Source organism: Helianthus annuus, chromosome 10 (genome assembly GCF_002127325.2).
Source record: "Helianthus annuus cultivar XRQ/B chromosome 10, HanXRQr2.0-SUNRISE, whole genome shotgun sequence".
Classification (NCBI taxonomy): Eukaryota; Viridiplantae; Streptophyta; class Magnoliopsida; order Asterales; family Asteraceae; genus Helianthus; species Helianthus annuus.
In genome coordinates this window covers 137,826,431-137,850,712 of record NC_035442.2, presented here as the reverse complement: position 1 = coordinate 137,850,712, position 24,282 = coordinate 137,826,431, and the positions used below count along the sequence as shown (strand labels likewise).

The 24,282-nt window shown below is 35.8% G+C and overlaps 2 protein-coding genes across 2 annotated transcripts; one reads left to right on the top strand and one right to left on the bottom strand.

Moving 5' to 3' along the window:
- The first annotated feature begins 247 nt into the window (after window positions 1-247).
- On the top strand, window positions 248-11,673 carry LOC110885680 (pleiotropic drug resistance protein 1). Its single transcript, XM_022133382.2, has 22 exons — window positions 248-776; window positions 3,453-3,573; window positions 3,676-3,764; window positions 4,314-4,398; window positions 4,552-4,711; window positions 4,797-4,873; window positions 4,961-5,014; window positions 5,090-5,180; window positions 5,259-5,560; window positions 5,814-6,095; window positions 6,184-6,500; window positions 6,592-6,752; window positions 7,053-7,156; window positions 7,244-7,394; window positions 7,890-8,062; window positions 8,145-8,477; window positions 8,589-8,963; window positions 9,724-9,857; window positions 9,929-10,156; window positions 10,671-10,842; window positions 10,933-11,187; window positions 11,294-11,673. Exons 1-22 carry the CDS (start codon window positions 406-408, stop codon window positions 11,549-11,551), a joined length of 4,293 nt encoding a protein of 1,430 aa, XP_021989074.1. The 5' UTR covers window positions 248-405; the 3' UTR covers window positions 11,552-11,673.
- A 4,162-nt stretch (window positions 11,674-15,835) lies between these two features.
- LOC110882525 lies at window positions 15,836-18,307 on the bottom strand. The gene is made up of 3 exons (XM_022130523.1): window positions 18,265-18,307; window positions 15,987-16,820; window positions 15,836-15,882 (listed from the first exon to the last, which is right to left on the bottom strand). Exons 1-3 carry the CDS (start codon window positions 18,305-18,307, stop codon window positions 15,836-15,838), a joined length of 924 nt encoding a protein of 307 aa, XP_021986215.1.
- Between the last annotated feature and the right edge of the window lie 5,975 nt (window positions 18,308-24,282).

Genomic DNA, 24,282 nt, shown 5'->3' with positions numbered 1-24,282 from the left:
TTTAACGTTATTTTCACGAGATTAGTAAAATAACATTAAAATTAATGCGCTTTCACTTTTGCCCCCCGATGGCCCACACATATATACATTATATGAGCATACTGTAAATGGGGTGTGAAACGTTGGAATATATAATTAGTTATATTTGTATATTATATTATAGACAGAGAAACTTGTGGCCAATATAATATCAATTGGAGTGGGTACTATAAGAAAGATTATAGTATCATTCCAACAGACAATCATCGTTCGCAGCTTTTCTTGCTACTTTAAGTGTTTTCTTGATAAAAGAAAACTACTTGAAAGTCTTAAAGATCGTTATTTTCTTTACTAGCTAGAAAACTACTTGAAAGTCTTAAAGATCGTTACTTTTTTTTTTTATCTAGCTGCAGCTTGGTGTTAACGATGGATGGAATAGATATCTACAAAGCTAGTAACAGTTTAAGGTTAGGAAGTTCAAGAAGAAGCAGTGGAAGAGTGGGGAGTTTAAGATCAGGAAGTACTTCTCTATGGAGGAACACTGGGATGGATGTGTTTTCGAGGTCTACTCGTGAAGAAGACGATGAAGAGGCTTTGGTATGGGCTTCTCTTGAAAAGCTTCCAACGTTTGATCGATTGAAGAAAGGTTTGCTTTTTGGATCAACCGGACTTCCACAAGAAGTTGATGTCGATAATCTTAGCTTCGAAGAGCGAAAGCGATTACTTGATAGGCTTGTAAATACCGCGGATGAAGATAATGAGAAGTTCTTGTTAAAGCTCAGGAACAGAATTGATAGGTATTCAACATTTACCTTTTTTTTGTTGTTTGAGTTTAAGATTTGATGTTGTGTTGAAAACTATTGATTGTCTAGCAAATCATTGTTAAGACCATTAGCATCCCTCTCTCCACCACGGCAGCGTTGCTGCTTCCACGTCAACGGTACGAAAGAATATTTGTGGTCATGTCAATTTGTCTCTTTCTCTCCTTCATCTCTTTTCGTTCTTTTACAAAACTTCAAGGACAACGTCCTTACGCCATTGGGTATACCAGCACCACAAGGGTGCAAGTGACGACCGAGGTGGCTTGTAGACACCGCCTGGGAACCCTTCGGATGGCCGGTTTCGTTGCTTTAATTCCGTGCACGGAACGTTGACCGACGGGGGAGATCAAATTATTTTTTTAATTTTTTTATTAATGTAATTTTTCTCTAATAACTTGTAATACACAAATTTCTTTGAGTTTGTTTTGTCGACATACTGATATAACTTGTATTTAAATAAGATATTCTTTTTAGTCTCGTAATGGTTTTTGCTCATGCTTGGATAAGCAGTTTCGGTGGAACATTTATGCGTACTTTGACTGCCCGTCGATGATGAAGCCTAGATTTTTTTTTTTTTTTTTTTTTTTTTTTTTTTTTTTGTATTTTATGTTTATGTTTTCTCAAATTGAAGTGGTGTATTTTTTTAATGGAATATTGGATTTTAATAATCCCAATTATTCGTTATTAGCCGTCAAAAATCTCAACTTTAAAAATAACCACTGACAGTCCCAACTATTAATATATTGGACTCCAATGGCCAATATGTCAATAGTTGGGACTACCAGTAATTATTTTTAAAGTTGACACTGTTGGCAACCAACGGTGAATAGATGAGATTATTAAAATCCAATATTTATTTCTTGAATAACTAATAATTAAATTCGAAAAAAGACTAATTATCCTTCTATTATTTTACAATTTAGTGTTCACTCACTATTTTTACCATTTACCTTTAGTTTCTTCTCATTGGTTTACACAAGTACACCACATATTAGAAAATGAATAATTATTACTAGTGCTGTAAATGAACCGAACGTTCAGCGAACAGTTCGTGAACCGTTCGATGGGAAGTTCGTTTATGTTCGTTCGTTTAATATACGAACGAACATGAACAAGAAATTTCGATCGATAAGTTAAATGAACGAACATGAACAGAGGTCTTGTTCGTTCGATTGTGTTCGTGAACGTTCGGTAAGGTGTTCGTGAACATTCGTTCATTTGCGTACGTTTATTTTCATTTGTTTGTGCTTTAATTAAAGATTTTTATACTTTAATATATTTTATCTATACTTTTTATTTTATTATACTTTTATTTATTTTAAATTAAACTAGGAAACCCTCTTTCACCTTGTTATGCACCATTTCACTTTCCTTTCTTATTATTTACAACGGCGAATACGATCGACTTCCGTTCTACAATAAGGGATTCAAGTTCCAGTGCTACTCCGTGCTACTCTATGGGCCATCTACCTTTATCAGTCGTCGCGTTTTCCAAATTTATTTTCGTTCGTTTGTTCGTGAACCGTTCAAGAACACACTCATTTCCTTAATGAACGAACACGAACATAAAATCTCGTTTGGTAAGTGTTCATGAACCGTTTGTGAACATATTTGTTTCCTTAACGAATGAACACGAACAAGGCCTTGTTCGTGTTCGTTCCGTTCATTTACAGCCCTAATTATTACAAATGATTATGTGGATTTTTTGTTGTTGAGGTAGCACATACATGTGAACTTATATTATCTTATTATTGTAAACTTTTATAATACCATATTTAATAAGACGAATTTCTCGTACCGAATTTTTTTGGTACCGGTATCCACTTTTTAACCGGTTTGGTACGGTATCGGTAAAATACTGAATTTTACCTTCAAATACTGGTTCCGTACCGATACCGGTATCGTACCGTACCATACTGAATATTTCGGTACCGGTATCAGATTTTGACTAATTTCGATGTCGGTATTTTTGGTACCGGTACCGTTACCGTTTCGGTATGTCCCTACACTAGGTCGATTCCACTTGACATCCGCCACCTATTCTTTTTGTTTGGTATAGCTGTACAAGCTCCGTATACAAACTTTTATTGTATGAAATACATTTTACTTTTTTTTCCTTGGAGTATTAGCAAGAACACAAAATAACTCTAATGGTTTACTTTAAATTTTAATAAATCCTATAATTACATGGGTTTTCTTACTGTTCTGACTTAGTCATTCTTTTCTATGATAATGTTTTACGTTTCAGTCTAAAGTTATGAGTTAACACGTCAAAGCGCACGTACGTGGCTGAACGTTTTTACGTCTATTTTTAGTTCAGTTTAGCGGTGTCGACCCGCCGCAATGCGAAGGTCCTAAAAACTAGTTTGTCATCAAACGGTAACCTTTTTTTCTTAAAAAAATCTCTAGTAAGTAGATTCTCATATGGGCTTGGGCCTCTTAAACTCACCATCCAATTCTTCATGGGCCATGGCAGAGGATATATGTGGGCTAATTTGGCAAGTGGCAACCGCCGCAACGATGCGACAACGATCAACTGATTGTTAATTTATGACGAATCTTGTAACTAAGATGCAAAGATGGTTAAGAATATTATTTATAACCTAAGTTAAATTGTCCGTTCTTTTATTAAGTGACGGTTGGTTGTCACAGGGTTGGGATTGATTTGCCAACAATTGAAGTTAGATTTGAGCATATGACTGTGGAGGCAGATGTTAAAACCGGAAGCAGAGCTTTACCTAGTTTTATAAACTTCCATATTGATTTATATGAGGTAGACAATTCAATCTCTATATTCATAAAACTTTATTGAATATTTCTAATGAGTTCCTCCATGCATTTGATAAAACATGCATCTATTTTTGTATTCCATTAGATGTTCATGAGCTTATTCCATCTGCTTCCAAATACGAAAAAGCATATAACCATCCTTGACGATGTTAGCGGGATTGTAAGGCCTAGCAGGTGAGTGGAAAGAAATAATATAACTCTACTGCCCCTCGAGGGTGGGTCTAGGGGTGTAAACTAGCCGAGCCAAGCAAAGCCAAGCCAAGCCAAACAAGGGTGGGTTCAGGCTTAGCTCGTGGCTCGGTTATCTTAACAAACTGAATTGTTGAGATTGAGTTTGGCTTGTAAAAAGTTTGAGCTAATTTGTTTAGTTTAAATTTTTATTCATTTCAATTGTTAATATTTTACACATATTGATATATTAAAAACAAGTATAGCATACACACTAGACGAAATTTTATAGACTACAAACTAGAATAACATACATATTCTAAGTTAAAAATTATATATGTTAAAATTTGGGCTTTAATTGAATCGAGCAAGCCAACAAGCTACCTTACCTTGGCTTAGCTCAACTCGCGCGTTTATAAATTAGGATCCGATTTCGAGCAAGCTTTAATCTCACCGATCTTGGCGCAAGCCTCAGGTAGTGAGCTTTTTTTAACAGCCCTAGGTGGGTTACCTACCTTGGTTTACTAGATCTAACATAATAAAACATGCTTATAGAATGACATTACTTTTGGGCCCTCCGAGTTCTGGTAAGACGACACTCTTGTTAGCTTTGGCTGGTAAGCTCGACAAGGAACTTAAGGTATATTATTGATCCTAGTGACTTCTTTTCTGGATTGAAATATTTTCAGTTAATCTGTAACTTTTTTGGTTTTGGCCCAATAGTTACAACTGTAAACATGAATAATAGTTCTGGACTGAAGTACAAAATATATGTTTCTTTATGTGTTTATAGAGTTCTGGGAAGGTGACATACAATGGGCATGAGTTACATGAGTTTGTACCTGAAAGGACCTCTGCTTATATTAGTCAATATGATACTCATATTGGAGAAATGACTGTCAGAGAAACCTTGGCTTTCTCTGCACGATGCCAAGGGGTCGGATCACGTTATGGTTAGATCAAATTTATTTTGTGCCACATTCCAAATTGTTCTTTGTAGATATTGTGATAGTTTGTTGATTGCACTTCAAACTGCAGAGATGTTGGCAGAGTTGTCAAGAAGAGAGAAAGATGCTAACATTAAACCCGATCCTGATATTGATATCTTCATGAAGGTACAAAACATGATCCATATTAGGGAACACATATCTCTTGTTTATGTTTCCTTTATAGTAATGTGAATTTCATTTTCAAATATGAAGGCTTCGGCATCTAAAGGACAAGAGGCTAATGTGGTGACAGATTATACTCTCAAGGTATGGACTTTATATTGTAATGTTTTTTAAACATTAACAATTGTTAAGTTGTAACATAAGTTATTTCTTGTGAAGCTGTTGGGGTTGGATATCTGTGCAGACACCTTGGTAGGGGATCAAATGATAAGGGGGATCTCTGGTGGGCAAAAGAAGCGTGTTACAACAGGTAAAACAGTAAAGACACATTTGTTTTGATATATACATTCCTATCTTGAACATTAGGCTGATTTTAGAAATATTTTAGGTGAAATGATTGTCGGACCATCGAAGGTTCTTCTCATGGACGAAATTTCTACTGGTTTGGATAGCTCTACAACTTTCCAAATTGTGAAATCGCTTAGACAATTTCTTCATATACTTGAAGGAACTGCTGTCATTTCCCTTCTCCAACCGGCCCCGGAGACCTATGATTTATTTGATGACATTATTCTTTTAACTGATGGGAAAATTGTGTACCAAGGACCACGCGACAATGTGCTAGAGTTTTTTGAATTTATGGGATTCAAATGTCCCGAGAGGAAAGGCGTTGCGGATTTCTTACAAGAAGTATGTTCAATTTTTCGCCATGATTTTTTTAAACACCACAAGCCTTAATTATGTGATATAATAGCCTAATAACTACAACGATGACAACTTTATATTTTTCCTGATATACTTACCTGGCCTGCTTGCATTTTTTAAATTAATGTTTCCACGACTTGTACCCGTGACCACTATGTCACATGGTAGCAAGCTTACTCTTGCTCGAAGGTTCACCCCTTTGAGTGATCCTTTTAATACTTTTAATAATTGGGCGCAGGTAACATCAAGGAAAGATCAAGAACAATACTGGATGAGAAGAGATGAGCATTACCGGTTTGTGACTGCCAAGGAATTTGCGGAGTCGTTTCAGTCATTCCATGTTGGAAAGAGACTCGGGGATGATCTTGCCACTCCCTATGACAAATCAAGTAGCCACCCAGCTGCTCTTACGACAGAAAAATACGGTTTAAGCAAAAAAGAGCTCTTGAAAGCTTGCATAGAGAGAGAAATGTTGCTCATGAAGAGAAATTCGTTTGTTTACTATTTCAAATTGACCCAAGCAAGTGTTATTGTGTTTGTCAAAAGGTTTTGATTTTCTTTGCTTTGTTAGCTCTAATCACAACTAATTTGTTTCTCTTGGTTTTCAGCTATTTGTCATGGCGATAATGTCTATGACTGTATTCTTACGATCCAAGATGCATAGAGACACCGTGGAAAATGGAGGAATATATATGGGTTCCCTATTCTTCACTGTGGTTATGATCATGTTCAACGGGATGTCTGAAATTTCATTGACGATTGCAAAGCTTCCTGTGTTCTACAAACATCGAGACTTCATGTTTTACCCGTCATGGGCATACTCTATTCCTACATGGATCGTCAAGATTCCTATTTCGTTTATTGAAGTTGGCTTATGGACTATTCTCACCTACTATGTTATTGGACTTGATCCCGAATTCACAAGGTTATATCTAGTTTTCAAAATCAAAGATGACAAATTATTGAATCTACTTCTATGTTTTTTTTTTAACAAATCTATCTTTATTGTTTTGTAGATTCATCAAGCAAATCCTTTTACTGTTAGTTGTTAATCAGATGTCTTCTGCATTGTTTCGATTCATTGGGTCGTTGGGTCGAGACATGATTGTTGCGAACACATTCGGTTCATTTGCGCTTCTCATAGTCTTTGTATTGGGGGGCTTTATTCTATCTCGAGGTACTTTATAGTTATAACTTTGGGAATAAAAACCGGTAAACTGTGTAGAAAGAAAATGACCTTTTATTGAATTTTAATCCGTGAAAATATAATTTTTTTTTCTTGAATATAACTAAATTTTCCTAAAATAGTTGTAAACTATCTGTCCATTTATCATGTTTAGCTAACAAACACAATGACGCTAACCGGGTTAGTAGTTATTATCTTAGTATCACCAAGTTAATTATATGCTTTTATACAAGTTAGCTTGTAGAAAACATTTATCATGTTTAGCTAACAAACACAATTTTCTCATTACAGATGATGTGAAGAAGTGGTGGCTATGGGGTTATTGGGTATCTCCGATGATGTATGCGATGAATGGGATCGCGGTTAATGAATTTCTGGGGGACAGGTGGAATAAGGCAAGTCACTCTAATTTTTCTAATATGCTTATGGATGTAAGTATCCAACAATTAACCTTAGTTTCCAAATTATTTTCCATCTTATAGCCTATAAACGATACGACACTGGGGAAAACTATCATCACTTCTCGAGGGTTCTTCGCAGAGGCTTATTGGTATTGGATTGCAGTTGTGGCTTCGGTTGGATATGTATTTCTCTTTAATATCTGTTTCACTCTATGTCTAGAGTATCTTGATCGTGAGTACCTTTTTCTCTGTATTTTGGTATTGGAACTTTTCATCACCACAATTAACATGTGATAGTTAATCTGCATAAACAAATGAACTAAATACTAGACGTTCCCATAAACATGGAGGAAAGCATGTTTACAAAGTACATATTAGTTGGATCGAGTTAGTGCTGTAAACTAGCCAAGTTGGGCTCGGGCTTGAAGTTACACGAACCAACTCGTTTATTTTTTAATTTTAAAAATCTTGTGTTTTCTACACATATTGATATATACAAAAACAAAAACATCTATAACATATGCAGCATTTATAAACTACACAATATAGTTATAATGTATGTATATGTATATAGATACATATAAAAAATATTTGGTTTTGATTAAAACGAGCTAGCTTACCTTGGATTGAGCTCGGCTTGCTTACAAAAGAGCCGATTCTCAGTGAGGCTTGAGCTGTGAGCTTTTGAATACAGCAACCATTATGTGACTTATATTTTGAATTCTAGCTTTTGGGATGTCCCGGCCGACTGTATCCAGTCAGAATGAGAGTGATGAGAGCGTTGTTGAGCTAACATCGACTGTTGGGAGCAACCAAAGCAAGAAGAAAGGAATGATCTTACCTTTCCAACCACTGTCACTTACTTTCAATGATGTCAAATACTCCGTGGATATGCCACAGGTAACTTACAACTGATTTCTTGCTTTAATCCAAACTGTAGTGTTCAATTAAACAATTAAAATCCAACGGGTGTTATATATAGAGAATGAGGGAAGAAGGAGTGGACGAAGATAGATTGCTGCTACTTAAGGGAGTGAGTGGAACTTTTAGACCCGGCGTTCTAACCGCGCTAATGGGAGTTAGTGGTGCGGGGAAAACTACTTTGATGGACGTACTAGCAGGAAGAAAAACCGGCGGGTATATTGAGGGCGACATAAGGATTTCAGGGTACCCAAAGAAACAAGAAACATTCGCTCGGATTTCTGGATATTGTGAACAAAACGACATCCATTCGCCTCATGTAACTGTGTATGAATCCTTGCTCTACTCAGCTTGGCTAAGGTTGTCACCAGATGTTGACGAAAACACCAGAATGGTTAGTGTACATTATTTCAAATGTAGACAAAAGCATGTGGTTAATTAACTAACTAACTAACTAACAAACTAGTGTTATGATCTGATGACTGATGGTGATTTTTTTTTTCAGATGTTTGTTGCTGAGGTGATGGACCTTGTAGAGTTGAATCCGTTGAGAGATGCGCTAGTTGGGCTGCCTGGTGTCAATGGGCTCTCCACTGAGCAACGAAAAAGGTTAACTATAGCGGTGGAGCTCGTAGCCAATCCGTCTATAATCTTTATGGATGAGCCAACCTCCGGGCTGGATGCTAGGGCTGCTGCTATTGTGATGAGAACAGTTAGGAACACGGTTGACACAGGAAGAACGGTTGTGTGCACCATTCATCAACCTAGCATTGATATATTTGAATCTTTTGATGAGTTGTTCTTGATGAAAAGAGGAGGGCAGGAAATATATGTTGGACCTATAGGACGCAATTCCTGTGAACTGATCAAGTACTTTGAGGTAAGATCTAATCTAAGTGAGATAAAACAAATAAACAAACAATGTAAACATATCTGGTAAAATCCCATTCATAAAACTACTCGTAGAGTCGTAGTCATAAGGCCTGAGAAGGGTGAGATGAGGGCAAACATTTCCTCTATCCAATACACACAGAGACTGCTCCTATTGAGACCCCCCCATATGTAAAGTGTAGTAAATCGTGTAACATAAAGTGCGGCTAAGAGGATCAAAACCAACAACAAGAGAATAGTAGTAGCAGTAGCAGTAGGAGTTTTTGGTTCAGGCCCCAAATAACACACAGTAAACACACAAAAGAAAACACACTCACGAAACTCTTTCTGTATTATTAAACTTTCACAAAGAAACAAAACTGACTTACAAAAAGCTACTGCAAACTACACCTATTTGTAGTGATAAAACAAAACCCACATGCTTAAAATACCAAGTCGTCTTCTCCTTTTAATCAGCAGATTTCAACGTTCACATTAACGTCCACTTTTCAACTCTCTTCCAACAATTCGGTCAAAACTCACGTTCCTAATTGACTCGGGTAACCCATTTTCATGTTGACCCAAATCGACTTCTGACCCGCTACTCATTCAACCCGAACAATCAAGATTACACGCAACAGGAGTAGGAGTAGGAGTAGGAGTAGGAGTAGGAGTAGGAGTAGGAGTAGGAGTAATAATAATATCTTCAGTGGTGAAAGAACTGTATTAAAATGTATGCAAGAACCGACTGTTTTTAATTTGTGTACCAGGATATCGAAGGGGTAGCAAAGATAAAAGATGGATACAACCCTGCAACATGGATGTTGGAAGTCAGCACATCATCTCAAGAACTTGCTTTAGGAGTCGATTTTGCTGAAATCTACCAAAACTCAGAACTGTATAGGTGAGTAATTGTGACTTCGATTATCTGATATGTGTACAAGTTTAGTGATAAGAATCAATATATTGTCACAGGAGAAACAAGGCCCTTATTGCTGAATTAAGCATACCAGGTCCTGGTACGGCAGACCTCTATTTCCCGACCCAATACTCGCAGTCTTTCTTTGTCCAAAGTATTGCTTGCCTATGGAAACAACGACAATCTTACTGGCGGAACCCTTCTTACACTGCCGTCCGTTTTGCTTTCACCGTCTTTATCGCCATCATGTTCGGTACAATGTTCTGGGATCTCGGTGGTAAAAGGTATATTAGTAAGTTGAAATTAAGGCTGCAACTAAGTGAGCAGTCCGGCTTGGCTTATTTATCTCAACGAGCTCAAATGTTGAGCTCGAGCTCTAGTCATTCCTTAGCTCGTCGAGCCAGCTCGTTTTATTTTAAATTTTGTATATTTTACAATTTTATGAATATAAAAACCAAAAATAAATATTTTTTAACATACATATAATACAAAATATATTAACTACAAAATTTATAATTTATATATATATATATATATATATATATATATATTAAAATTTTAGTTATTGTTTTGGGTTATAATTTATATTCAAAATTTTGCCTTCAATTTAAACGAGTCAATGAGCGAGGTTACCTCGGCTCGGGCTCGGCTCGTTTACAAACAAAGTCAAGCCAAGCCGATTTTGATTGGTCTTTATACGAGACTCGAGCCACAAGCTTTTTGAGATTGAAATACAAATTGGTCCTTGCTTTGTTATATTAGTTTTCATTGATCCTATTTGGGTACTCAAAATTTCAGGAAAACCCAACAAGAACTATTTAACGCGATGGGTTCCATGTATGCGGCTTCTCTCTTCCTCAGTGTCCAAAATGCATCAGCGGTGCAACCAGTCGTAGACATTGAACGTACCGTCTTTTACAGAGAACGAGCTGCCGGAATGTATTCCGCTCTACCATATGCACTTGCTCAGGTGATCACCTGTATAATTTTAGCAAGTGTCATTTTAGTTAGTTTCTCACTTGGAGTTTGTGGTTATGAAACTTTCGTGTAATATATCTAGGCCCTGGTGGAGATACCTTACGTTTTCACACAAACCATCGTTTACTGTCTCATAGTTTACGCTATGATGGGATTCGACTGGACAGCAGCCAAATTCTTTTGGTACACATTCTTCCAGTTCTGTAGTTTGCTGTATATGACTTACTATGGAATGATGACTGTCGCGATCACCCCCAATGCCAACATTGCTGCCATTGTCGCGTTCTTTTTCTATGAGGCTTTTAATCTGTTTTCCGGTTTCATCATCCCTCGACCTGTAAGTTTCTTGAGGTTTTCGCTAATGCTAGTTCCTAACTTGCTAACTAACTAACCCTCATCTCTGTTTCCAATTTACCATTGCTGTTTACATCCAAATGCAACAGAAAATTCCAGTGTGGTGGCGATGGTACTACTGGGGTAATCCGCTGGCGTGGACAATCTATGGTTTTGTGGTGTCACAGTTTGGTGATTTTGATGATTTGCTTATGAACGGGGAGACCGTGAAGGGATACCTCAATCGGTATTTCGGCTTCAAACATGATTTTCTTGGTGCGATCGCGGGAGTCCACATCGGATTAGTTCTTGGTTTTGCGTTTATCTTTGCTTATAGCATCAAAGCTTTCAATTTCCAAAAGAGATAGATCTATTTCAAATGTTTGATTAAAACATGAGTTTCTGTACCGGAATCTTGTATTAGTACTCTTCATTTGTTAATGGTTTGTAAAACTATACATGGGTTTGATATATGTTTTGATTTTGTAAAGCTTCATTGCCTTTTCATACAGTAAAATTCATCTCCCACGTTAGAATATTCTTCTACTTAAGGCTTCCCTATTTTAAACACACACGTTAGAATATTCTTCTACTTACGGCTTCCCTATTTTAAACACACACACAAAATGGCAGATAATAATGTTTTCCTACAAAATGATGGGTGTGCGGCCGGGTAATATAAAAACATGACAAAATGGCACAAATCAACCTTTATGTTTCATCTAAACTGCAAACTATACCTTTTATTTTGAAATCAGCCAAAACCAACCTTTATACAGGATCGACCTTTAACAATAACACTGTTAGATTTCTTGGTTAACAACCCTCATATGCAAAGCATGAGAGGGTATAAATGTCATTTCACTTATCCTTTCATCTTCTTCCTCTCAGATCTGAGATTAGACAAGTCTTGATACCACCAAAGGTGTGTTTTGGGGCTTTATTAAGGCTTTATGTAAAATGTAGTATTGTGTTGAGGTGGTTTGAAATGATTGGTTTATATATTAATTGATAATTAAAAAATAAACTTACTGAACTCGCCCCGACACCCGCCATCCTCAGCAAACACCTGCCCCGTGCCCTCATCGACGAACACTTATAGCGGTGTCCGCGTCTCAATTCTGCTGATGTGGCACAAATGACACCCAAATGAAGCCCTGTAACACATAGACTATGTTGATTATATCATTAAAACATAATAGGGACTTACTTGTGGGAATGCTTATCTTAGCCGAAGATGATGATGAAGCCATACTTCCTGTCAAGGTGTTCTTGGTTCCACTTTAGGGTGTCCTCTTTGGATGGATAAAGATTTAGAGAGAAGTAAAAAATGGAGAGAGTACTTTTTAGTGTATCATTAGTCTCCTTTTATTCTCATCTTATGGACACCCAAAGGGTAACCCTACAAATTCTTGTTTATGCCATTATGTCCATCAAATAAAGGCTTATAGGATAATAATGTCATGATGGTTAGGTTCAATGCATTGATCACTAAGGCCATTATAATGTAGAAGTCTAACATTCTCCCACTTGGCCGAGTGATCACTAATGGTGAGTATTAACAAATTTTGGCCAAGTTTAAAACACTCATCAAGTCTCATGTTGAAACCATAGCAAAGAGTTACAGTCATTCGAATTGAAGTCAATTCGAGACCCCCAACAGTCATACTAAAGTCTCAATATAAAACACTTAATCATAAAACCAAAATGACTGAAATAAAATCCTTAGGGTAAGTAATTACCTTACATAAGTTATGTCTATAAATCATAAGGTGCGCATAAACATTAGTATAGACAAAATAAAACATTCAAGGAAATAATAATCGTTCATACATAATGCATGCTTTCATACAAGGTCTTTACTAAAACCCATTCTCATTACAAGATCTTGGAAAGTTCTGGGTGGTAGACCTTTAGTCATCGGATCCGCTAGCATATCTTTAGTGCTTATGTGCTCGATACAAAGATTATTTTCCTCTACGCGTTCTCGAACGAACAAAAACTTTGTATCGAGGTATAAACCAGCTCCGCTCGAACTGTTATTGTTCGAGAAACTAACAGCAGCTGAGTTGTCACAGTAAATCTTCAATGGTCGTGATATGGAGTTAACGACTTTGAGTCCAGTAATGAGATTTCTTAACAACATCCCATGGCACGTTGCATTGTACACTGCAACATATTCTGCCATCATCGTTGAAGTTGTTGTTAACTGTTGCTTATGACTCCTCCATGAAATTGGTCCGCCTGCAAGCATAAAGATGTACCCCGAAGTCGATTTCTTATCATCTTTGCATTTAGCAAAGTCAGAATCGGAATAGCCTACTACTTCCAAGTTGTCAGTTCTTCTATATGTCAATTTATAGTCTTTCGTTCCTTGTAGATATCGCAACACTTTCTTTGCTGCTTTCCAATGATCTAGGCCGGGATTAGATTGATATCGGCCTAGCATTCCAGCGATATATGCAATATCGGGACGAGTACAGACTTGAGCATACATCAAACTTCCTACTACTGAAGCATAAGGTATCAATCTCATTTGCTCCTTTTCAACCTCTGTTTTTGGACACTGAAAAGAGCCGAAAACATCTCCCTTAACTACTGGAGCCACTGATGGAGAGCATTGTTGCATGTTATAACGTGTAAGAACACGATCAATATAAGCCTTTTGGGATAGACCTAATATCCCGTTTGTACGATCTCGGTGTATTTCGATGCCTATTACGTAAGAGGCTTCTCCGAGATCCTTCATGTCAAAATTTTGCGAAAGTAATCGCTTTGACTCATGCAACAAATCTAAACTATCACTCGCCAAAAGGATATCATCCACATAAAGGACAAGTATAGCAAAGTTGCTCCCACTCATTTTGAGGTAGGTGCATTGATCCACTTGATTCTTGATAAAGCCTTGTTTTTTCATAATTTCATCAAATTTTAAGTACCACTGACGTGATGCCTGTTTTAACCCTTATATGGATTTCTGTAACTTACAGACTAAGTGTTCCTGACCTTTAGGTTTAAAGCCTTCAGGTTGAGTCATAAACACATCTTCATGTAAGTCACCATTAAGGAAAGCAGTCTTGACATCCATCTGATATAACTCTAAATCAAAATGAGCTACCAATGCCATAACGATTCTCAAAGAATCCTTCCGTGAGACAGGTGAGAAGGTTTCTTGATAATCGATTCCCTCTTTTTGAGTATAGCCTTTAGCAACCAATCGTGCTTTGTAGCGTTCGACGTTTCCATTTGGGTCTAATTTGGTTTTGAATACCCATTTACATCCTACAGGTTTTACCCCCTTGGGCAATTCAACTAATTCCCAAACGCCATTCTTTTTCATGGAATCAAGCTCATCAATCATAGCTTTATTCCACTCAGAAGATTTATCACTACCAATGGCTTCACTGTAAGAGGTTGGATCATTATACTTTCCTAAATCCAAATCAGCTTCATTAAGATAGGTTACATAATCATCAAAGTTAGTGGGCCTTCTTGGCCTTGATGACCTCCTAAGCTGATTTTCAGGTTCAACAAGTTCATTAACTGGTTCAGGGATTTGGTTATGCTCTTGTGAGTTTGATGTGCCTTCATTATTAGGGACATTAGGAGCATTAATTTCAACGGAAACATGGGGTGGTGCAGTGTTATGTACAAGAGGTGTAATAGACAGATTTAGAAGGAACCCTATTTAGTATTAGAACGGCTGTCTTCAATGCCTCAGTCCATAAAAATTTAGGCAAATTCGAGTTTGCTAACATACTTCTTATCATGTCCATAAGGGTTCTATTTCTTCTCTCAGCAACACCATTCTGCTGAGGTGTACCCGGCATGGTAAATTGGTTCACTATCCCGTGTTCTTTACAAAAATTAAAGAAAGGACCGGGAGCTTGACCAATGTCTGTATGTCGACCATAATACTCACCCCCTCTATCTGATCTCACTACCTTTATCTTACGGCTAAGTTGGTTTTCAACTTCAGCCTTAAAAGTTTTAAACATTTCAAGTGATTCAGATTTTTCTTTAATCAAATACAGGTACATGTACCGAGAATAATCATCTATGAAAGTAATGAAAGACGTATGGCCAGTAATGCCAGGTGGAAAAGGTCCACAAATATCAGTGTGTATGAGTTCTAATAATCCAGAACTCCTTGTGGCACCCTTTTTATTTTTATTAGTCTTTTTCCCTTTAATGCATTCAACACATGTTCCAAAATCGCTAAAATCAAGATCTGGTAATTCACCATCCTTCACGAGTCTTATCATTCTGTCTCGTGAGATGTGGCCTAAACGTCGATGCCACAACTTAGATGATGTTTCCAAATCATGTTTTCATTTTCTTTTTCGTTTGTTGATTTTCTCATTTACGTTATATGACAACAAAGAGTTCGAAAAGCTATCATCTAGTTCTAACTTATAGAGATTTCCATCCAGATAACCACAACCAAGAACTTGGGAGTTTAAACTAATAGTGACCTTTCCATGCCCATGTAAAACTTCAAAACCATCATTGTCTAACTTTGATACTATACTAAATTCCGAGTAATTTTCGGTACATATAATGTATCATAAAGTTTAATACAATGACCATTTTTCATAATAAGTTGCATGGTTCCTACGGCCTCAACTTCAAGTTCTTCTCCCCCTCCTGTTCTAAGTGTTCTTTGGTTTCTTTCCAGCCTCTGGGTTGTAAGGAATCCCTGTGTAGAATTGGTAACATGAACCATTGAACCAGAGTCAACCCACCATGTGTTAATTGGTACATTAATATTAAAGGATTCAATTATCATAAATGCGTCAGTACCTTTCTTAGCCAGCCATTCCTTGAATTTTGAACAATCTCGTTGCAAGTGCCCTTTGTTGTGGCAGAACTTGCAACGAGACTGTCCCTTGGAGACATTAGGGCTGGAAACAGTATTTGAATTAGCTTTCTGGACTTTGGAACTTTCCCTTTTAAAATTTCCCTTCCTTTTTACTGACTTAGTGGTAGCGATATAAGCAACTTCTGGTTGTTCTAGTTTCAAACGTTCCTCCTCCTGCACACACATTGCTATCAGCTCACTCATTGACCATTTGTCTTTCTGAGTGTTATAGTTGATCTTAAAAGCATTAAAACGTGCAGGAAGAGAAGTCATGATGAAGTGTACTAGAAAACCATCGCTTATTTCCATGTCTAATCCCTTTAACTTATGGGCCATGTCGCTCATCATCATTATGTGCTCACGCACACCACTAGTCCCTTCATATTTTGTGGTAAGCATCTTCAAAATTAGAGAACTCGCATGTGCTTTAGAAGATCCCTTGAATTGCTCCTCAACTGAATTCATATATTCTTTGGCATTCTCTGAATCAGGTATAGCTCCCCTAATGGCAGTTGAGATGGAATTCTTGATAACCATAAGAGACATTCTGTTAGACCTTTCCCACTTTTCATGCTCTATTTTCTGATCTGGAGTGCTTTCAGCAGTCAGAGCAGCAGGAGGGTCATGCCTCAGGGCATAATCAAGATCCACCATACCAAGAGTAAGTTTAACCGTATCCCTCCATGTGGCAAAGTTTGCCCCAGTCAATAATTCAATTCCAAGGCTAGGGCTAAAAGTGGATGCTAGATCAATACAAACAGAAGAGTTGGAGTAATCTATTTAGGGGTAATCAAGTAAGGCAGACAAAGATAATAAGTACATTGAAGATAAAATCTATTATAACACCAAAATAATAGATTAATTAAGATCCTATCTGAATTTTGGCTTCGCTTTGGCTTTGACCAAAATTCAGACATTATGAGCATACATAAATAAAATACTGTCTTGATGTTTTACATAAACTTTGGCTTCGCTTTGGCTTTGACCAAAATTTATGTATTATAAACATACCATAATAGACTGACTGATTGTCTTATATGAATTTTGGCTTCGCTTTGGCTTTGACCAAAATTCATGTATTGTGAATGTACGTAAATGATAGAGACTATCTTGATGTTCTATGTGAAATTTGGCTTCGCTTTGGCTTTGACCAAAATTCACATATTATGAACATATATTATAAATGGACTATCTTAATGTCCCATATGAATTTTGGCTTCGCTTTAGCTTTGACCAAAATTCATATACGATAAAGAAAAAAATAAAGCACATAAATATACCATAACACCTTTGGGCAAGAAATGATATATCTATGTAATTAGGCTTATAATCATTGTGTATATCATTAGACAATTTGCCTTTAGGTTCATCGTCATACACATAATTATATATAAAATATTTTCCTATATCAAAATCATTATTTTAAGACATATGATTAAAAGATTAAATCATTATTTTAATTGAATTAAGGAAAAATATTCTAACTGATTTTATTTTCCTTATTATTAAAATCAAAGGAAATAATCAACTGATATTATAAGCATTATTTGATTTATATGAAAATAAAATAATAGTAAAACATTATTCCTTTTACTGTTTCGTCAAAAGATTTGTACAGAATATGTAAATAATATCCATAACATCAATTCATATCTATATGAGATAGTTATCAATAAGAAACTTCAACATAAGAAAAAAAAATAAAGATATTATATGGCAATCCAAAACACATCGTTTTAACATGATATTATTGAAATCCATATGATATGCATACAAAAGAGTTTTGTATCCTTTAAATAATATGGCATCAAATTCAATTCAATATTGTATGGCACAAAATACTAGAATGAAAACCATTATGTAATCATGCATGTATTAATTTATTGAAAAAAAAAAATTAGGTGTCAGTTTCAATTAGGAAATCGCACAGATATAGAGACACTTAAACGATTCATATCCAATAAACATATACATTCAAATTAACCTGATGTGCGATTTGCATAAGAGTTATTATAAATCAATTTTTTTTATTATTAACTTCAATGTTGGATAAATTTGCATTTGATCATCAAAATGGTTTTATGTTGCAGTGCAAGAATTGTTCGACCAGAAAAATAATATCCATCAATATCCGGTCTATTTACATGATTGAACCGATATAATCAACATAGCTCTGATACCACATGTTGATTATATCATTAAAACATAATAGGGACTTACTTGTGGGAATGCTTATCTTAGCCGAAGATGATGATGAAGCCATACTTCCTGTCAAGGTGTTCTTGGTTCCACTTTAGGGTGTCCTCTTTGGATGGATAAAGATTTAGAGAGAAGTAAAAAATGGAGAGAGTACTTTTTGGTTTATCATTAGTCTCCTTTTATTCTCATCTTATGGACACCCAAAGGGTAACCCTACAAATTCTTGTTTATGCCATTATGTCCATCAAATAAAGGCTTATAGGATAATAATGTCATGATGGTTAGGTTCAATGCATTGATCACTAAGGCCATTATAATGTAGAAGTCTAACAGACTAGTGACATAATTTTATCAAAGATCATTTTGCTATAAACATAATTTACCTTGGTAAAAAAACCTATATATGGTTAATGTAAAACATAAATCCATTATATAAACCTAAAACTACAAGTTCAGTTCGTTTTCGATATAGGTTATACAAGAAACAACTGACAAGATAATTCTAGTCAAAGAAAGATTGAAGATCGCACGAGATCGTCAAAAGAGTTATGCAGATAATCGACGTAAGCCATTGGAATTTCAAGTTGGAAACAAAGTATTGTCAAAACTTTCTCCATGGAAAGGAGTAGTCAGATTCGGTAAGAAATGAAAGTTAAGCCCAAGATATGTTGGATCATTTGAGATTATCAAGTGAATTGGACCAGTAGCTTATTAGCTACAGTTACCAGAAGAAATGTATGGTACACATGATGTATTTCATGTATGTAATCTAAGAAAATGTTTTGCTGACGAATCTTTGATGGTACCTCTTCAAGATGTAGAGGCACGTGAAAAATTAAAATTTGTTGAGAAACCTTTACAAATCGAAGATATGAAGGTCAAGAATCTCAAACATAAGAGATTAGTTCTGTTAAAAGTTAAATGGGATTCGAAACGAGGAATAGAATATACTTGGGAATTAGAATCAGAGATGAAACGAAAATATCCATACTTGTTTCAGTGAATCTCGAGGACGAGATTTTAAACAAGGTGGGGAGGATGTAACAACTCCCTAAAAGACCCTATGAAGAACCATAATCGAAACCCTGGACATGCACCACGAGACCCAGCGCGATAATCGAAAAAATTCAAAACCAGGCATCCTCGGCGCCACGCAGGATATACCTCTGCATCTCCCATGACGCGCAGGGGAAACCCAGGTGGGCTATATATGGGCAGGCGTGGGAGAGGTTCAGTTGCAGCTGTTCGATTTAAAATCGACAACTCTTTCTTTCTCGATCTATCATTATTATTCTCGAGCCCCTAACCTCGAAACTCTGCTCCATAAGAAGTGTGCTAACCCTAATCACTGGTACGATACCTTGTCTGATTGCTCTGAAACCAATCAACGGATGTCAAAGTGTTGCCTGAATAAGGCTATACTTTGTTAACTACGTTGAGGTTTTGATCTCGTGATTATCGTTAAAGTTTGAATTGGGTTAATACACTTATACATGTTGCATTGTGTGTTTATTTAGGAACCCAGGACTTAAACCAGGAGCCGATAACTAAAAACCTAATTCTACAATGTGAGTCATTCTCTTTTATCAAATGCTTTCAAAATCCTAAATGTTTTCCAATTGTTACTTATATTACAGTGATTAAGTCTTTGTATTCTTACTGGGAAACTACTGTTAGTATGTGGGGTTTTGTATACATTACTTGTTATGCATCACTATTGGACAAAGTGTTAGCCAATGAGTGGTATGACCACAGTCACAGGAATTGCCACTGAGTGACAAACACTATTAAAAGTGATTTCTTTTTAGTATCTTTTATTCATTTCATAGTTGCTTGCATTTTGTTTGCTAGTTAAATGAACTTTGTGGGTGTGTTCCCTGTATAACCCTCACGAGACCTACTCGTCCTCCCGAGCTATCGGGAGGTTTAAAGGGCTTGTTGCATACGCTAAATGCAACCGTGTTTTCTACGAAAGTGAGTTAGGACTGTTGTTGTTGTAAAAGATTTTTTCCACAAAAATTAAAGTGAATTAACAAATGACTTGGAAAATCCTTTATAAAAATGGTACAAATGGATTAGCTAACGGGTGTCGATTTTTGTGAGAAGTTTGCTTCTACACGATTGTTGAGATTTGTAGGTAATTTCATGTTCGATGAGGACGACCATTTGCATTAAGGATCAAGGAGCACATGAAAAATGAACAAACCAGGTACATACGTTTCTTTTTCTTTGATTTTTATTTAGTAAATAAGTGGAATGTATTCTGTATTTTATTGACCGGGGTGAAGTTTGGGATGTTGGTTGTGTCACATCCCTTGTGCATTTTAAAATCTTTATTCTTACAAATTAAGGACAGTGTTTTTCGATTTTGACCCTTTCATTTAAGCACTACACATTGAGAACAATGTTGACCTCAAGTGTGGGGATGGGGGAAAATTTCATTTTTTTTTCAAAATGTCTTTGTTTGAGTAATCTAAAAAGCATAATTAGCTAAGTCAATGAGGGATGACACAACCCATTTGGTCTTTTGTCATGGTCAAGTTCGAATTAGTAACATAACGAGTATTTAGCGGGTGATTATTTGGGAATAATCCGCTTGAGAAACTAATGTGTTTTGCATATCACAAACCATACCCTTCTTACTTGAGATTTTGAGCCACTTTTACACAACATACATACATACATACATACATACATACATACATACATACATACATACATACATACATACATACATACATACATACATACATACATACATACATACATACATACATACATACATACATACATACATACATACATACATACATACATACATACATACATACATACATACATACATACATACATACATACATACATACATACATACATACATACATACATACATACATACATACATACATACATACATACATACATACATACATACATACATACATACATACATACATACATACATACATACATACATACATACATACATACATACATACATACATACATACATACATACATACATACATACATACATACATACATACATACATACATACATACATACATACATACATACATACATACATACATACATACATACATACATACATACATACATACATTACATACATACATACATACATACATACATACATACATACATACATACATACATACATACATACATACATACATACATACATACATACATACATACATACATACATACATACATACATACATACATACATACATACATACATACATACATACATACATACATACATACATACATACATACATACATACATACATACATACATACATACATACATACATACATACATACATACATACATACATACATACATACATACATACATACATACATACATACATACATACATACATACATACATACATACATACATACATACATACATACATACATACATACATACATACATACATACATACATACATACATACATACATACATACATACATACATACATACATACATACATACATACATACATATATACATACATACATACATACATATATATATACATATATATATATATAATTCTCTGTTTGAGTGTGCCATTAGTCGCGTATTGTAGAAATTTCAACTTTTGATGTGTTTGAGACCATAGACCGAATACGAGCACAAGAATGATTAAGGCATTAGGTAAACCTTTTCTTTTTACACCGCTTATCTTATCCTTACCCAAAATCAATCCCTTAGTCACCAATTTTGAGCCTAAACCTTTCGTTTGACCAACCCATTTAGCCTTCGACAGTTAAACCTTTTTATTTTTAACCTGTGTAATGAAAATTCGATTTTAGGATTAGTTTGTTTGTAAAGTTGTGGTAAAAAATTCAGAAATTCAGAAAATGTCATGAAAAATAGCAGAAAATCGCTGTGAAAAAGTACAAAAATATGTGTTTATAGTTTGTTGAATAAAAGGCGAAAAATGTTGCCTTGTAGTTTAATATTCCTAGTTAGTTGTTTGGTAGTCTTTGTAATAAAAATCGAGTTTTCACCACCTTAGCCACTTTTAAAATATCCTATTCCACACCCTTAGCCTAGTCTAGTTCCAACCCTTAAAGACCTTTTGACTTGTGCTTCATAGTCGTGTTCAGTGGTGGAGAATGATTGAGTTGCAAGCCTATGCGGGCACGTGTTCTGATCGGTTTTGAGTAAACTTGAAATGTGCTAATTCATTATTATTAGCCAAATGTTAAACCGAGTGGAGAGAATATTGTGAGGGGTGTGTATGATATGTTAGTTTCAAGAGCGGGTTAATCTTGGATAACCATTTTTCATGTCATTAATCGTTTACCGTTAAATATTTCGAAAATTGTGAAAATCATGAACCGGGCATGACAATAAACCTTAACTTGAATTCTAAGAATGGGAAGTGTATCTTTTATTCGACCCACGTGAAAGTGAAAAACATATTTGATTGAGGTCAAGCAAAAGACAAGTGTGGGGATGTTATACGTGGCTGAAAATCGGTGCTTTATTGCGTTTAAGTTTATGTTTTTACATTACTTTTAGTTTCGAATGGCCTACTTTTGATTAGAATTTTATTTTGTAGGTCTAACGGAGTTTAAGTCGCTATTCGGAAGCTATACGGAGCATCAGGAGCGAACGGGATCAACCGGGGACGCGAAACGGACAAAACAGGGAACGAGACATTCCATTTTGCGTCGTTGGAAATTGCGTAGACTGCAGTTTAGAGCGTCAACAGAAAACTCAATCTTCTAGGAGGCGTCGGCGACGTAGGGGGGGGGGCGTCGGTGACGCCACCTCCTGCTCGCTGACGGGAAATTTCATTTGCTTGCATGTTTAAACAACTTTAAACCCAATTTTTGGGTATTTTGAAGGGAGTTATGAGTTTTTGAATATCTTGAACCATTCTTGGAGCCACAACCACCCTCTACACTTCATCCAATCCTTTCCAATTGTCAATCATCATCTTCTTTGATAACAACCCTAATACACCAACATCATTACCATAATCTCATCATCAATCACAAACCCTTACTACCATTATCACTCACCAAACCCTAACTCCACCATTCTCTAAGAGTGAAGATCATGTTCAAGCTCAAGTCCTTTCCAATTGTTGATCAAGTTCCATCTACCGTGAGCGGCTAATCCTCGCGGGTGTAGGTTTTTGTAAGATTCTAGGGTTAAATATTGTTTTGAGATTTGATTTGTGAAAAATTGTGTTTTGATTTTGAGGCTTTTGATAATTGTTGTGTATTTGAATTGAATTTGTGAATTGTCGAATGATTATAAAATTTGACTTTGCAAAATGAATTTATGCACTTATGCTTTATCAATTGGTAGGATTTACATGTTCTTGGTAGTGAAGTGCATTGTGGTCTGTCGTCTACGACGTTGATAGCTCTTGGCACCTATGCCACACAACGCTAAATTTGTTAATCATATATGCATTTGAATTAAATCTAAACCGTGTAGAACCCTAGGTCTTCAATTACTGAACCGGGTGTGAACCTTTTCTCCAATTATTGTTTAAATCAATCAATCAAGTTTTCGCGTAATCACAAGTATTCTAGTTTTTTTAGTTAATCATTTTAATATTAAACTTGTCTGTTCAATCCGACACTCTTTTCAATCAAATAAACAAATTAACCAAATTGCAAGCTTCATAAAGTGTGACATCGTTTATAATCAATCACATCCATACATAAACCACAAACTCTTCGTGGATCGACGCCGTACTACCACTAACTCATAGTTAAGGGTAATTCCGGTTTATAAATACTATTTTTGACCGGAGCGCGACACTCCGATCAGTGTTGAATTCTTGTTATATTGAGAGACCTAATTTCACATTTGATAATGCATGTTATAAAATAATGCTTTTCTAAAAATAATGACACAAAAATGTTTTTAAATAAAAACCGATTCTATTCACCAACATGTTTGTTAACCCAAAACTCTTTTATGCGTGATATAGGTACACAAGGGTGGGCGGATTTTGACTTGAAGACATG